The sequence below is a fragment of the Hemiscyllium ocellatum genome, chromosome 31, assembly GCF_020745735.1.
Source record: "Hemiscyllium ocellatum isolate sHemOce1 chromosome 31, sHemOce1.pat.X.cur, whole genome shotgun sequence".
Lineage (NCBI taxonomy): Eukaryota > Metazoa > Chordata > Chondrichthyes > Orectolobiformes > Hemiscylliidae > Hemiscyllium > Hemiscyllium ocellatum.
The window spans coordinates 39,030,943-39,045,295 of NC_083431.1; the positions used below are offsets into that span (position 1 = coordinate 39,030,943).

The 14,353-nt window shown below is 42.5% G+C and overlaps 1 protein-coding gene across 1 annotated transcript in view; it reads left to right on the forward strand.

Annotated features, from left to right (window-relative positions):
* The window catches only part of baz1b (bromodomain adjacent to zinc finger domain, 1B), a 97,527-nt gene that overhangs the window by 57,033 nt on the left and 26,141 nt on the right, over positions 1-14,353 (forward strand). The window contains exons 13-15 of the mRNA XM_060847897.1: positions 2,580-2,727; positions 12,120-12,267; positions 13,503-13,627. Of these exons, the coding sequence (XP_060703880.1) occupies positions 2,580-2,727; positions 12,120-12,267; positions 13,503-13,627 (421 nt within the window). The remainder of the gene's footprint in view (positions 1-2,579; positions 2,728-12,119; positions 12,268-13,502; positions 13,628-14,353) is intronic.

A 14,353-nucleotide genomic window follows, 5' to 3' on the forward strand; every position in this document is an offset into this window, starting at 1 on the left:
TTAGTTTTATAGCACAGACATGGCATTGTCATACCATTCATCTCTATTTTATGTAATTGGAAAACTCCCAAACTTTGTGATTGATAAATTGCTCTGATTATCAGAGATAGAAATACAGGTCTATTTAAAGACAAAACAACTTGAGTAGTGAATGTTGTTGATGCTCATCAAATTTTGTAGTTGAGTTCTCAGTGGCTCTAATGATGCCACAGTGGTGTCCCAACTTCTAAACCGGGAGTTTAAGTCCCATCTGCTCCAAAGATACGTCATAATATGCTGAATGAATTGATGTTTAAAAAGATCTACAAGATGAGTTGGACCAGTGTGTGTCTTTGTGGTTTATTTAAAAAGTGCTGAATTCTTTGCATTCTTGCTCATCGGTAATGTCTCTACCTCTGAACCAGAAAGCCTGGGTTCAAGTCCCATCTGCTCCGGAAGTGTGCCATAACATGTCAGAAAATGTTGATTGAAATAGCTAAAAGTTGAAGGAGATTTTTTTTAAAAGAAAGTTTTAAAAGTTTGCAGTCGTTAGCACTGCGGCATCACAGTGCCAGGTTCCTGGCTTTGATTCTAGCCTTGGGTGACTGTCTATGTGGAGTTTGCACATCTTCCCTGTGTCTGTGTGGATTTCCTCCACGAGCACCAGTTGCCTCCCACAGTCCAGTGATGTACAGGTTAGGTTATGGTAAATTGCCCATAGTGTTCAGGGATGTGCAGGCTAGGTGGATTAACCATGGGGAATGAGGGTGACACGGAGATATTGGGGGGGTGGGTTTGGGTGGGATGCTTTTTGGAAGGGTGGTGTAGGCACGTTGAACTAAATGGGCTGTTTCCACACTTTTGGGATTCTGTGGTGATTGAGCGACTTTTGTGGATCAGTTGGTAAACCATTGTCATTGAGCTTGCACATCAGAGGTATGACTTCCAACTGACAATCTGTATACAGTACAGAGGAACCTCGATTATCTGAACGAGTTGGGTGGGCACCATTTCATTTGAATAATTGATTAGTTGGTTAATTGATTCAATGCCTCTCCTCTGGGGCTCGTGAGTTTTCTGAAGTTTTCTTTTTCCTCGCTCTGCCTTCCTTGCTTCCTCTCTGTCTCAGGGTCTGTTTCTGAGCAGAGGTACACTTGTGTGTAAGGGACCTGCAGCATTGTTGTAGCCTCCCGCCCCCATCAGTTCAATGGGATTGACACAGTGCTTGCTAAGTCCACTCCCCGTTCAGGAGACTAGACAGCAGCACACTACGTGTGAGCCCCTATCCACCCCCAACCCTGTCCGTGCTGCGCGAACCCCCACCCCACACACCCTGTGCAGCTGGACTGGACACCAACAATAAGACTGCTGCTGCCTTTAGCAGATGAGTCTCAAAATAGCACACACATGTGCAGCCACGCATGCAACCTTTTGACAGGTTCCACCTTTGCCCTGCGCAGGGCAATGTTGGAGAGATTATCTGGGGAAGGAGAGTTTAAGGTGCACCCCTGTGTAGAACGCCAGGGAAAATGTGAGGAGAGAGATAGGGCGGGTGGTCAGTTATTTGGAGATAGTGCCTGGGCTCGCATCGATGTCTAGGACAGTTCTCGGCAGCATTTCAGTAAGCCGAGTTCATTTTTAATTATTTTAGACGAAAGACGCGAACAGAGCTGGAAATACCTCTTTGATGTAATGTCTCTGTCAGGACCTCAAGATCTCCTTCGGATAATTGATATTCAAATAATCAAGGTTACTCTATACTGTTAATTGACATTACTTAGCATCACTGGGTGTGTTCTGTGATCGTCCTTGGTGCACCTGAGCTAGAGAGGAAACTGTCATTGAGAATTCACATAGATGTGTTGATGTTTGTTAGCAACTGCTTGGTTGTAAGATTATGATTGGAGTTTGAGGCTCCCAGGAAGGTTAAGTTGAAAATTAGTCATTTGTGCTTCGCAGAATGAATTGTAGCAATGAGACTGCTTTGGAGAAATCAGTGAAGGTAGTTTCCAAATAATTTTATTTGCGTCAAGTTAAAAGTTAAGAAAATGTCTAAAGGGAATATTTCAATATAAAGTTCTCCACTTATATTATTGTTAAATATATCAGATTTGAAGCATTTACATTTTTTCTAGCTATATAATAGTATAAGCTTCGAGTATGATGATCTTTGTAATCAGAAAGACTGTCCATGTTTTTCACATGTGCTTCAAAGAGCAACAACATTTCCTAAAATGAGACTGGATATGAACCATTAAATTGCTTCATTTCATACTGATTCAATACACCAGTGTATCAGTCATTGAATCTGCTTACAGAACAGCCTGGTTATCTGTAGTCATACTATATAATGAATATACTATTTCTCCTTATTAATGTGTTGTAATTTAAAGAAAACTTTGTATCTGCTCTTTATTCTTTTGTGTTTAGTCACAGCTTGCCTTTGCAACATTTTGCTTGAAGATTTTACTGACACTGTAACCGCTTCTGGATTTCCCTTCCTAGCTATGGCTCTGTTTATTTACAACCAGTAAGGATCAGACTTTTTCTGTCTCTAAACTTTCTTATTTTATAATTGTCTCTTCACTAACTTGCCACAGGTTGCTTCTGCCCTCGAGCTGTGGAAGTGTGCTATACGAGAGGCTCAGACCTTCTCTCGTATGCATGTACTGCTCGGAATGTTGGATGCCTGTATCAAATGGGATATGTCAACTGAAAATGCCCGATGTAAAGTGTGTCGTAAGAAAGGTAAGCACATGATTCCATATGAACTGACTTTTAAAATTTGTTGTGTTGGAAGCCTGTCAGTAGAAAACATTATTAGATATGTTTCATTGGACATTTTCACAAATATAGATTAAAAAGAAAATACACATCTGGTTAACTATAACCTGAAGCAAACGTCCGAGCTTAAAAATGTGGTTTAAGAGTATTGATGACTAAGATTTTCAACTAGAAATATTTACCTCACTTCCTGTTGTCAGATGCCAGTATACCTCCTTTATGATCTTGGCATTTTTGAGAGTTTTCAGTAAGCCCAAAAACATTCTTTAGTCTTTCATGGGATGTGGGCTTTGTTGACTGGACCACCATTTGTTGCCCATCCCTGAATGCCCTTGAGAAAGTAGTGGTAAGCTGCTTGTGACTACAGTTCATCAAATGAATATGCACCAACAGTGCTGTTGGGAAGGGTGTTCCAGGATTTTGATCCAGTGGCAGTGAAGGAATGTCAATGTAGTTCCAAAATAAGATGAAATGTTGTTCAGTGGGAATTTGCATATTGATGTTCCATGCATTTGCTGTCCTTTCCAAGATGGTAAAGGTTGCGTATTGGTTTTGCAAATGTTGTTAAATCAGCTTTGGTGAGTTGCTGCAGTGCATGTTGCTGCCACAGTACTTAGTGGTGAAGGAAGTGAATAGTTAAAGCCACGGATGATTTACCAATCAAGCAGGTGCATTGAACTGGTCTGTGTTCAGATTGTTGATGGTTGTTGGAGTTGCAATCTTCCAAACGGATGGGAGAGCTTTTCATCACACTGTCACTTCTGTCTTGTAGATGGTGGACAGGCTTTGAGCAGTTGGGAGATATTACTCTCTGCAAGGTCCCAAGCCAATTACATCTAATTTTGTAGCCATTCTATTTATATGGCTGGTCTAGATCAGTTTCTGTTCAATGTTAAATTCAACCCCAGGATGTTTCGAAATATCAAACTGGTAGTGACAATGCCATTGAATACCAAGGTCTTGTTGGATGTGGTCTTTGCCTGCCACTTCAGTGTTAGAATTAGAATTAGGTAAATTGTCATATGTACTCACATGAGTGCAATGAAATGTTTACAAAGTCACCACTTATGGCACCATCTTAGAGATACCTAGCTACAGGATTAAAAATCACACAACACCAGGTTATAGTCCAACAGGTTTAATTGGAAGCACACGAGCTTTTGGAGTGACGCTTCTTCACCAGGTGATTGTGGAGGGCTCGATCGTAACACAGAATTTATAGCAAAAATTTGCAGTGTGATGTAACTGAAATTATACATTGAAAAATTGATTGTCTGCTAAGCCTTTCATCTGTTAGAATACAGTGATAGTTTCACTTCTTTCATGTGTAAATCACAAAGTTGCATTCTCGGGTTAGCTGTGAACAATGGTGATAGCTAGACAATATGTTGAAGGTGTTAGCCCCCTGTGTTTTCTGCCTATGACCTGATGTTTAGATTGATTCTAATCTAAAAAGTGAGATAACAGAGTTTTACATGAATTCATGCAGTTTTTGAGCAAAGTGCAATGTAACTCTGCAAGTACAAATTCACCCCACAAAATATATGTGTGCATGTGGGTCTTTGTCTGTCTGTGTGTGTGTCTATCTGGGGTGGGGGTTGTGAGTGTGAGAAAGTGTGTGTGTGTGTGTGTGTGTGTGGTGAGTGCAGAGTGTGTCTTAAGTCTGTGAGGGGGTGCATGTGAGAGTGTGGGAGTGTGTGTCTATAAGGGTGTGTGTGGGTGTCTGTGTGTACCTGTATCTGTGTGTATGTGAGAGTGTGTGTGTATGTGTAGTGCAATGGTGATCACCTGTAATGTGACATGAACCCAAGATCCCAGTTGAGGACCTCCCTATGGGTACCAAACCTAGCTATCAGCCTCTGCTCGGCCACTTTCCTCTGCTGCCTGTACTGAAGTCCACATTGGAGGATGGTCACCCGAAGGCCCAAGGCTGAATATCCTGGACCACTGAAGTGTTCCCCAACTGGGAGGAAACCCTCCTGTCTGTTGATTGTTGTGAGGTGCCCATTCATCCGTTGTCGTAGCCTTTGCTCGGTTTCCCCAATGTACCATGCCTCCGGACATCCTTGCTTGCAACGTATAAGATAGACAACGTTGGCTGAGTCACATGAGTACCTGCCATGTACAAGGTGGGAGGTGTTCCCACGCGTAATAGTGGTATCTATGTCCACAATCTGACATGTCTTGCAGCGTCGACCGTGACAGGATTGTATGGAGTTGTCCTGAGAGCCGGGCAGTTTGCTACGAACAATGATCTGTTTGAGGTTTGGCGGTTGTTTAAAGGCAAGTAGTGGAGGTGTGGGGAAGGTCTTGGTGAGGTGCTCGTCCTCATTGATAATGTGTTGCAGGTCACGAAGAACATGGTGTAGTTTTTCAGTCCCTGGGAAGTACTGAACAACGAAGGGTACCCTGTCAGTTGCAGCACGTGTCTGTCTCCTGAGGAGGTCATTACGGTTTCTTGCTGTGGCACGTCAGAACTGGCAGTCGATGAGTTGAGCATCGTACCCAGTTCTTGTGAGGGCATCCTTGAGTACTTCCAGGTGTCCGTCACTTTCCTCCTCATATGAGCAGATCCGGTGTATGCGTAGGGCTTGTCCATAGGGAATGGCTGTTTTATTATGTTTTGGGTGGAAGCTGGAGAGGTGTAGCATTGTGAGGTTGTCTGTGGGTTTGCGGTAGAGTGTGATGCTGAGGTGTCCGTCCTTGATGGAGACGCATGTGTCCAAGAATGAGACAGACAGTCGAGAGTAGTCCATGGTGGGTTTAATGGTGGGATGAAACTTGTTGATGTCACTGTGTAGTTTTATCAGTGACTCCTCACCATGGGTCCAGAGGAAGAAAATGTCATCAATGTACCTGGTGTACAATGTTGGTTGGCGATCCTGCATAAAGAAGAAATCTTGTTCAAATCTGTGCATAAAAATGTTGGCATATTGGGGTGCAAATTTGGTCCCCATGGCTGTTCCGTGTGTCTGGATGAAGAATTGGTTGTCAAAGGTGAAGACGTTATGATCGAGGATAAAGCAGGTGAGTTGTAGGATGGTGTTTGGAGACTGGCAGTTGTTGGTATTGAGTACTGAGGCTGTTGCCGCAATGCCATCCTTGTGGGGTTTTGTGATTTACACATGAAAGAAGTGAAACTATCACTGTATTCTAACAGATGAAAGGCTTAACAGACAATCAGTTTTTCAATGTATAATTTCAGTTACATCACACTGCAAATTTTTGCTATAAATTCTGTGTTACGATCGAGCCCTCTACTATCACCTGATGAAGGAGTGTCGCTCCGAAAGCTAGTGTGCTTCCAATTAAACCTGTTGGACGATAACCTGGTGTTATGTGATTTTAACTTTGTACACCCCAATCCAACACCGGCATCTCCAAATCATAGCTACAGAATCTTAAGGATAAATTAGAAAAATAAAAAAAAATAAGAATTTCAGTATTACAGTCCTTCAAGCAGACTGCGTCGGACCTTGACACCAGTCTGCCCCAAGCTTAACCCTACATTGCACAAAGGATGACACCAAGTTCCACCACAGCTGACAGCCCAAATTCCCATGGCCAGGCTCCAGGCCTACCAAAGTCAGAAGTCTTCAATCCCTTCCAGCTTCCCCATGCCATCAGAAAGTGAAAGAGGATAGAAAAGAGAGGGGGAGAGAGAGAGAGAGACAAGAAAGCAGCCGGCTTGGAGCATATGGACCCAGGAACCCTAACCCCTCCCCCTATCATGCTGGCACTGCCATCTCATCTGTTGAGAATGTTATTTGCTACTTATCAGCCTAAGCCAGGATTTATTCACAGCTTGCTGCATGTGGACTATTTCAATATTTGATGAATCATCACCAAGCATCCCCACCTCTGAAGATACGTTGGAGCAAAGATTATGGAAGAGGGGCTGATGATGGTTGAGCTGAGGACATCTTGCAGTGAGGTCCAATGACTAGATGATTGTTCTCCAATAGTCGCAATCATGTTCGTTTGTGTATGACTCCAAACAATGCAAAGTTTTTCTCCTCAGTACATGCTTGCCACCAGTCTGTGCTGGGACCTCGCTTTCAGTCCGTGACAAACTCAACCACAAAGATTTACTAGGGTGCCTTAATGCCATTTCCTGGCTAATGCTGCCACTTACGGGCAGCCACTCACCTCATCTATGAATTTCAGCTACTTTGTCCATTTAATGGATCAATTCTATAATGATCTCAGGAAGTAAATATCCCTGTTGGAGCCCACTCTAAGCTTCAGTAAGCAGGCTACTAACATGCAAGGGCCACTTGATAGCTTTGTTAACGACCATTTGTGTCACTATACTGACGATCGAGAGTACCTTATGGCAGTGCAATGTCCTGGACTACCTGTTCCAAGCAGTGGTATGGGTATTGAAGGGCAATATCTCATACTAAGCTGAGAGATAGTTTGGAGGTCACCTACCCCATTGAAGGTATTCCTTTCCATACAGAAAGGATAGTACTTGGAATGAAAGCCTCAACCTCCAGAATTATATTGCTACTTCATTTTAAATTGCTGTGACAACTGTTTGATTAATGCTGAAGCTTTTGAGATTAAGACTGAATCACTGCTGTGTCAAGGTGCAGAAAGCAGAATAAATATTTTCATTTAATAAATCCTTGGTTTGTGAATTTGCTGAAATGCTGAATTGTTCTGCTCACCTTTTGAGTTATAGCTCTCTCAAACAGTAGTGCTAATGAACATGGGGATATTTCTGCTCCTCTCTCATTCTTGTATACACTTTCACTCTCTTGCACATGTACACACTTATTCAACAATACAGTATGCTATATTGAATGAAATGCAGGTATGTCGCTGTTTCACCTGAAAGGTGTGTTGGAGCCTTGGATAATGTGGATGGAGGTGGTGAATTAGCAATGATTTTGAGATGCCGGTGTTGGACTGGGGTGTACAAAGTTAAAAATCACACCACACCAGGTTATAGTCCAACAGATTTAATTGGAAACACACTAGCTTTCAGAGCGCTGCTCCTTCATCAGGTGATGAAGGAGCGACACTCCGAAAGCTAGTGTGCTTCCATTTAAACCTGTTGGACTATAACCTGGTGTTGTGTGATTTTTAACTTTGTAAATTAGCAAATGTACCTTCTACAAATACTTGAGAAGGTATCATGGAGGTACCATGGTGGTGGTGGAAGTGGAGGAGAATGAGATGAGGATATCATGGAGGGAACAATTCCTGCAAAGTCCTGACAGAGAAATGAAGAGTGTGTGTCTAGTGGTGTAATCCCACTGGAGAGTCTAAAAGTTACGGCTCGTGATCTTTTGGATGAGGAGACTGGTGAGGTGGAAGGTGAGGACAAGGGAAGGGGAAGATGAAGCAGAAGTGTGAGAAATGGGTTGGATGCAGCTGATAGCCCTAACAATTGTGGTGATAGGGAATTCTCAGTTGGGGAACAAGATGGACGTGTCTGAGGATCTCCTGCGGAAGGTGGCATTATCAGAATAGATGCAACAGAGACTCAGGAGCTTGGAGAACAGAATGGAGTCCCTACAGGCAGCAAAGTATGAGGATGTGTAATCAAGGTAACTGAGAGTCCGAGGGTTTATAATGGGTATTGGTCACCAGCTTATCCCCAGCAATTGGGACAGATGTCATCAAGTGGAGGAAGGAGTCAGAAATGGAACAGTTGCAGGTGAGAGTGGGATGAAAATTGACTGCAAAACTGATGCATTTTTCTAATTTTAGATGAGTGAGGAAAGCAACACTGATGATGTCTTTGATATACTGGAGAGAGAATTGTGGGGAGGGATCTGAGTAGGATAAGGACAAGCAATGATCCATGTAACCACAGACAGGCATGACTGGGCTTATGCGGGTACCCATAGCCACATTTTTAGCCTGAGGAAAGTGAGCGAAATTAAAGGAAAGGTTGTTCAGTGAGCATGAGCTCAAGCAGGCAGAGGAGGGTGATGGTGAATGGGGATAGATCATGCCTTGTTTCAAGGAAGAAGCGGAGAGACCTTAGACCATACTGATGGAGGATGGATGTCTCAAGGGATTGCTTACTCTTGAAGTGGAAATTTTGAAACTGACGTAAAGCATAGAAGAATCATGGATGTAAGTGAGAAGAAACTGGACAAGGGGATTAAAAAAAACTTGTATCAAGATAAGTAGAATTGAATTCAATGGGGGAGTACCAGGCTGAAACAGTGGGTTTGCCGAGGCAGCCCTGTTTGTGCGTTCTGGAAAGAAGGTAGAAGTGGGCTGTACAGAGTTGAGGGCCTATGAGGTGGAAAGCTGTGGGATGAGATTCCCAGGTGAGATGAGCTTAATGATGGTCGTGGAATTAATAGTTTGATATTCAATGGTAGAATCAAGGTCCAAGCTGGCACTCAGACTCTGTAAGGTAGAGATCAGTACGTCAGACAATAACACCACCTTTGTCGGCAGGTTTGATTTAAAAATGGAGGTTGAATCTGAAAGTACAGAGTGCGATCAATCCTGGCGGAATTGTATTTTGTATGGTATGATCTGCCTGTTGTTAGGCCACTTCTGGAATACTGTGCAGTTCCGGTCCTGCTGCCACAGGAAGGATGTTGTGAAACTTGAAAGGATTCAGAAAAGATTTACAAGGATGTTGCTGGGGTTGCAAGGTTTGAACTATAGGGAGAGGCTGAACAGGCTGGGGCTGTTTTCCCTGAAGCGATGAAGACTGAGGGGTGACCTTATAGAGGTTTATAAAATCATGAGGGGCATAGATAGAGTAAATAGATGAGGTCTTTTCTATGGGTTGGGAGAGTGCAGAACTAGAGGGCATAGGTTTAAGGTGAGAGGGGAAATATATCAAATGGATTTAAGGAGCAACTTTTTCACACAGAGCGGTGTGTGTAGGGAATGAGCTGCCAGAGAGGTTGGTACAATTACATTTAAAAGGTATTTGAATAGGAAGGGTTTAGAAGGATATGGGCCAAATGTTGGCAAATGAGATTAGATTAATTCTGGACATTTGGTCGGCATGGACGAGTTGGACTGAAGGGTCTGTCTCCATGCTGTACATCTCTGATTCTAGTTTGCTAGGGTTCCTTTTTGTAATACTTGGTCAATAGAGCTGAACTTTAGAGATGAGACAAGATTTAAGGCTGCATTTGACTATGTTTAAATAAGACTGTAATGGGGTCAGAGTGTGGTGGATCCAAACTCAACATCATTCAGCAGGTTATTGATGAGAAAATACTGTTTGGTTGCAATGTCAACAACTTTTCCATCACTTTAATAATCGCAAGTAGACTGAAAGTGGGTCATTAGCCTCATTTGATCTAGCGTACTTTTGCCCTTGGGCAGGACATGCCTGAGCAATTTTCTACACTGTTGGATAGATTCCAATGTAGCTGTACTGGAAGAGCTTGGCTAGTGGTGTGACTAGTTCTGATGTTCAAGTCTTCAATGTTATCGCTATAATGTTGTCAGGGCTCATAGTCTTTGCAGTATGCAGTGTCTTCAGCCATTTCTTTGTGGCATGGAATGCCTCTGATGCTGGAAACTACAGTAGGAGACCAAGATGTGTCATCCACTCAGCACTTCTGACTAAGAATGGACCCAATGCTTTAACCATGCCTTTATGCACTGATCTGTTGGAACTCCCACTTTTGAGGCTGGGATATTTGTGAAGCTGCTGCCTCCTGTTGTTTAAATCACGAATTGTGGGCAATAAATATGACAGGACTGTGGAGCTGGACTTTAGTCCATTACTTTGGGATTGCTTAGCTCTGTCTGTCATATAGGTAAAAACAATGACTGCAGATGCTGGAAACCAGATTCTGGATCAGTGGTGCTGGAAGAGCACAGCAGTTCAGGACCATCCAATGAGCAGTGAAATCGACAAAAGCCCTTGTATTCCTGATGAAGGGCTTTTGCCCGAAACGTTGATTTTGCTGCTCGTTGGATGCTGCCTGAACTGCTGTGCTCTTCCAGCACCACTGATCCAGAATCTGCCTGTCATATGCTGATTTTGCTGTTTGAATGGCCAGCAATCCTATTGGTGGGTTTACCAAGTTGATCCTGTCTTGAACAATTTCTGAAACCGCTATAAGTGAAGTATCATTGATAAACTCAGTTTAGTTCAGTAAAGTGTGATTCAGAAAGCAATGCACCATTACTATTTACTTATTCATCACATATTTGGAAATCTTGGTAAGGTTGATGAAGTAGTAGTATTGCTCATGCACTCCTCGGTAAAATTAAAATACAAAATGTGACTTGATTTCATCAGCTTTTTCCGTAATGAGAGGCTCAACTCTGAAAGTTAGTTTGGAACTGAAGAAAATAATTTTGTTCCTAGTGATTTTCTTTGAATATGGCATATACTGGCCTGGCCAAGATCAACGACTCATACTTTTTAATTCATGTTGTGATGTATGCCTATAGCTTACAGCAACAACATCTGTACTGCAATGTTTTTAACCTTTAAAAATAAACTGACCTAACTGTTAAGATCTGTATACAGAGGAACCTCGATTATCCAAACTTGATGGGCGGGCACTATTTTGTTCAGATAATTGATTACTCAGTTAATCAATTCAATGCCTTTCCTCCAGGGCTTGGAGTTTTCTGTTAAGTCTGCTCCCTGTTCAACACACCGCATGGGAGCCCCCCAAACCCGGTCTGCCCCTCCCTGCCCACCCTCCAATTCCCTCCAACCCCGCCTCCAACACAGTTTAACACTGCCCACCCCAACCCTATCCAACACCGCCTCCCACCATTCCCCCCTCCCCACCACCCGCCCCTAATCCCATCCAGTACTCCCCTGCCCTCCCCAATCCCGTCTAACACCACCCCCGCCCACCCCCAGTCCTGTCCAAACACACCCCTGCCCTCCCAACCCTATCCCAACACTGCCCACCCCGTTGTCCCCCTCCCCCTCTGGGGCAGCTGGACTGGACACCAACATAAGATTGCTGCTGCCTTTGTGGGATGAGTCTCCAAATACCTACCACACACACACTACTTTTTACTGCAATATTTTGAAACTTCCACCTTTGCCCTGTACAAGACAATATTAGAGAATGGGGCTTTAGGGTTCACTCCTATGTAAAACTCCAGGGAAAGTGTGGGGAGAGGACGGGAGGTCAGTCATTTGGAGATGGCACCTGGGCTCCCATCAATGTCTAGGACTGTTCTCAGCAGCATTTCGGTGAGCCAAGATTGTTTTTAATTATTGTAAACAAAAGACACAATCAGGGTTGAAACAGCTCTTTGATGTAATGTTTCTATCAAGATCTCATTCAGATAATCTGATATTCGGATAATCACGGTTCCTCTGTATACTTTTCGTCGCTTGCAAGCCAGATGTGTTTGGCTGACTTTGTTTTCTTGCTGTCCAGGTGAAGATGACAAGCTGATCCTGTGTGATGAATGTAATAAGGCGTTCCACTTGTTCTGTTTGAGACCAGCCCTCTATGTGATACCAGATGGAGAATGGCTCTGTCCAGCGTGTCAGCCAGCCACAGCCCGACGTGGCACACGTGATAGGTAATCCTTCAACCAGCTTACCACTTCAGCGCCAGTTGAGTTCTTTTTGCAACACAGTTATGCTACTGCTGAAATGGATTCCAACCAACCTAACTGTCCAGAACTTTAAAAATAACTCTTACTTATGCATTCCATTAACGTTTCAAGTTGTATTAGACTAGCTCCTCTTTTTTTTTAATTATTGAGTTATTTTGTATACAACTTCCCAGACAGCACTCCTGACCAATAATTTCCTTCATTTATAAGCAGACCTATTTTAAAGCAGCTCAGTATTTGTAAATTAAGGTTGCTTGTTTATTTATTTATTTACCTTATGTCCTCAGTCTTAAGTCCACCTCTGAGAGGCCCAGAGACCCATAATAGACTAAGAGTTATGGTTTGGATCTTTTTGAGAACACAGTGATCGTTGGATAGTCCAGCCAGCAAGTCTGCTGTTCAGTCAGCATGGTAACTAGTGAGAACATGCTAACAATGATTGTGTAAAATGATTCAGTATGTGGTTGGTGCCTACTCCTCACGGCACTTTAAAATTAGGTTTTATTGTTAACATCATTTCATGATTAGTGTGAAGACTTTTTTTTTGTAATAATTCAGGACGTGCTGTTTTATTTGGGAGTAGGGAATTGCATTTTTCTTTTGCAGAAATTGAGTTGTTGCTTTCCATTCTTCCTTAATGGATAGGAACAGAGGGAAATTGGAAAGTTTTTTTTAAGAATTGGCAGCACAGAATTATAAGATGCAGTATGTTTTAAAGCAAAATATGGCACCAAGGCAAGCCACACAAAAAAAAATTGAGCCAGATAACCAAAAGCCTGGTCAAAAAAAGACATTTGAAGGAGTGTCTGAATACAAATGCTGAGAGGGTATTTCCAGAGTATGGAAGGTGCAGCCACCAGTGGGAAGCTGCTAAAAGCTGGAGTTGAGACCAGAATTAGAACAGCACAGATATCTCAGAGTTGCAAGACTGGAGAAAATTACAGCATTTGGGAGGGATGGGGACATAGAAAATTTGAAAACAAAGGTAAGAATTTTAAAATCAAGATGTTGTTTGACTGGGAACTAGTGTAGATCAGTAAACACAGTGAGCATAGGTGACTGGGACTTGTTACATAAGTCTGTTTATCCATTCAAAACTACATTCACCAATTGAAATGTCTACTAGTTAGGAATGTTTGCATATATGTAAAATCATGTTTTGAAGTAAAACATCTTCACTGTTTTCACCACCTTCTTAGAAATTATGCTGAGGAGGAAGATGAAGGTAATGAGGATGAGGAGGATGAAGAAGAGGAAGTGGAGGAGGAGGACGAGGAAGAGGAGGACGAGGACTACGAGGAGCGTGGAGGTCCCAGACTCCGATGTAAGTTTTGGAACTTAACCATCTGTTGCTGGAAAATAATTTTAATCTAAGAATTTAACATTTGGAATGACCATCTATGTTTTATTTGGATCTGCTTCCCTCTTTGAGAGTTCTATCTCTTCACTGCCTCCCTTAAATTACTACTGTTTAAGCTGCTTAGTGGGTACTGTCTAAGTGAGTTGCAAAACATTGCCTTGCCCGTGCCCTGTGCTAAGTTCAATATTAAAATGCTAATTTAGTTCTCTTGCTCGTGCTACCATGTTGTCATAATGAATAGAATGATATAAGTAGTGTGGAGTTAACCGGGAAATGCATTAAATTAATTTGGTAATACATGTACAGCTCAAGAATGTTCCATACCTTAGTCAGCTTTGCTAATCTGAAATGTCGACAATGGAGCTACAAATTGCCTGTGCTGTTTTGCCCTAAGGAAGTGAAAGATCAACCAAACTTCCAAGTCTTAATTATTGTCCAATGACTGTGGATTTTAATTCATATAGTCTCATGTAATGCTGTTTATTTGTTCAGGGATAGGTACTATGTGGTTGGGAAGAGCCTGTGAGATTATTTGAGCATGAATCTGCATCTTTGTAGGGAAAAAATTGTTGCAGAGTTTTATGAAAAAGCTTATACTTTCCACTTTCATAAAATGAATTTCATCGAATCCTGTAATCTAAATTTCAGCATTGTGATGAGAAATTTGGTGCTGTAAAAGAGTTGTTAGTA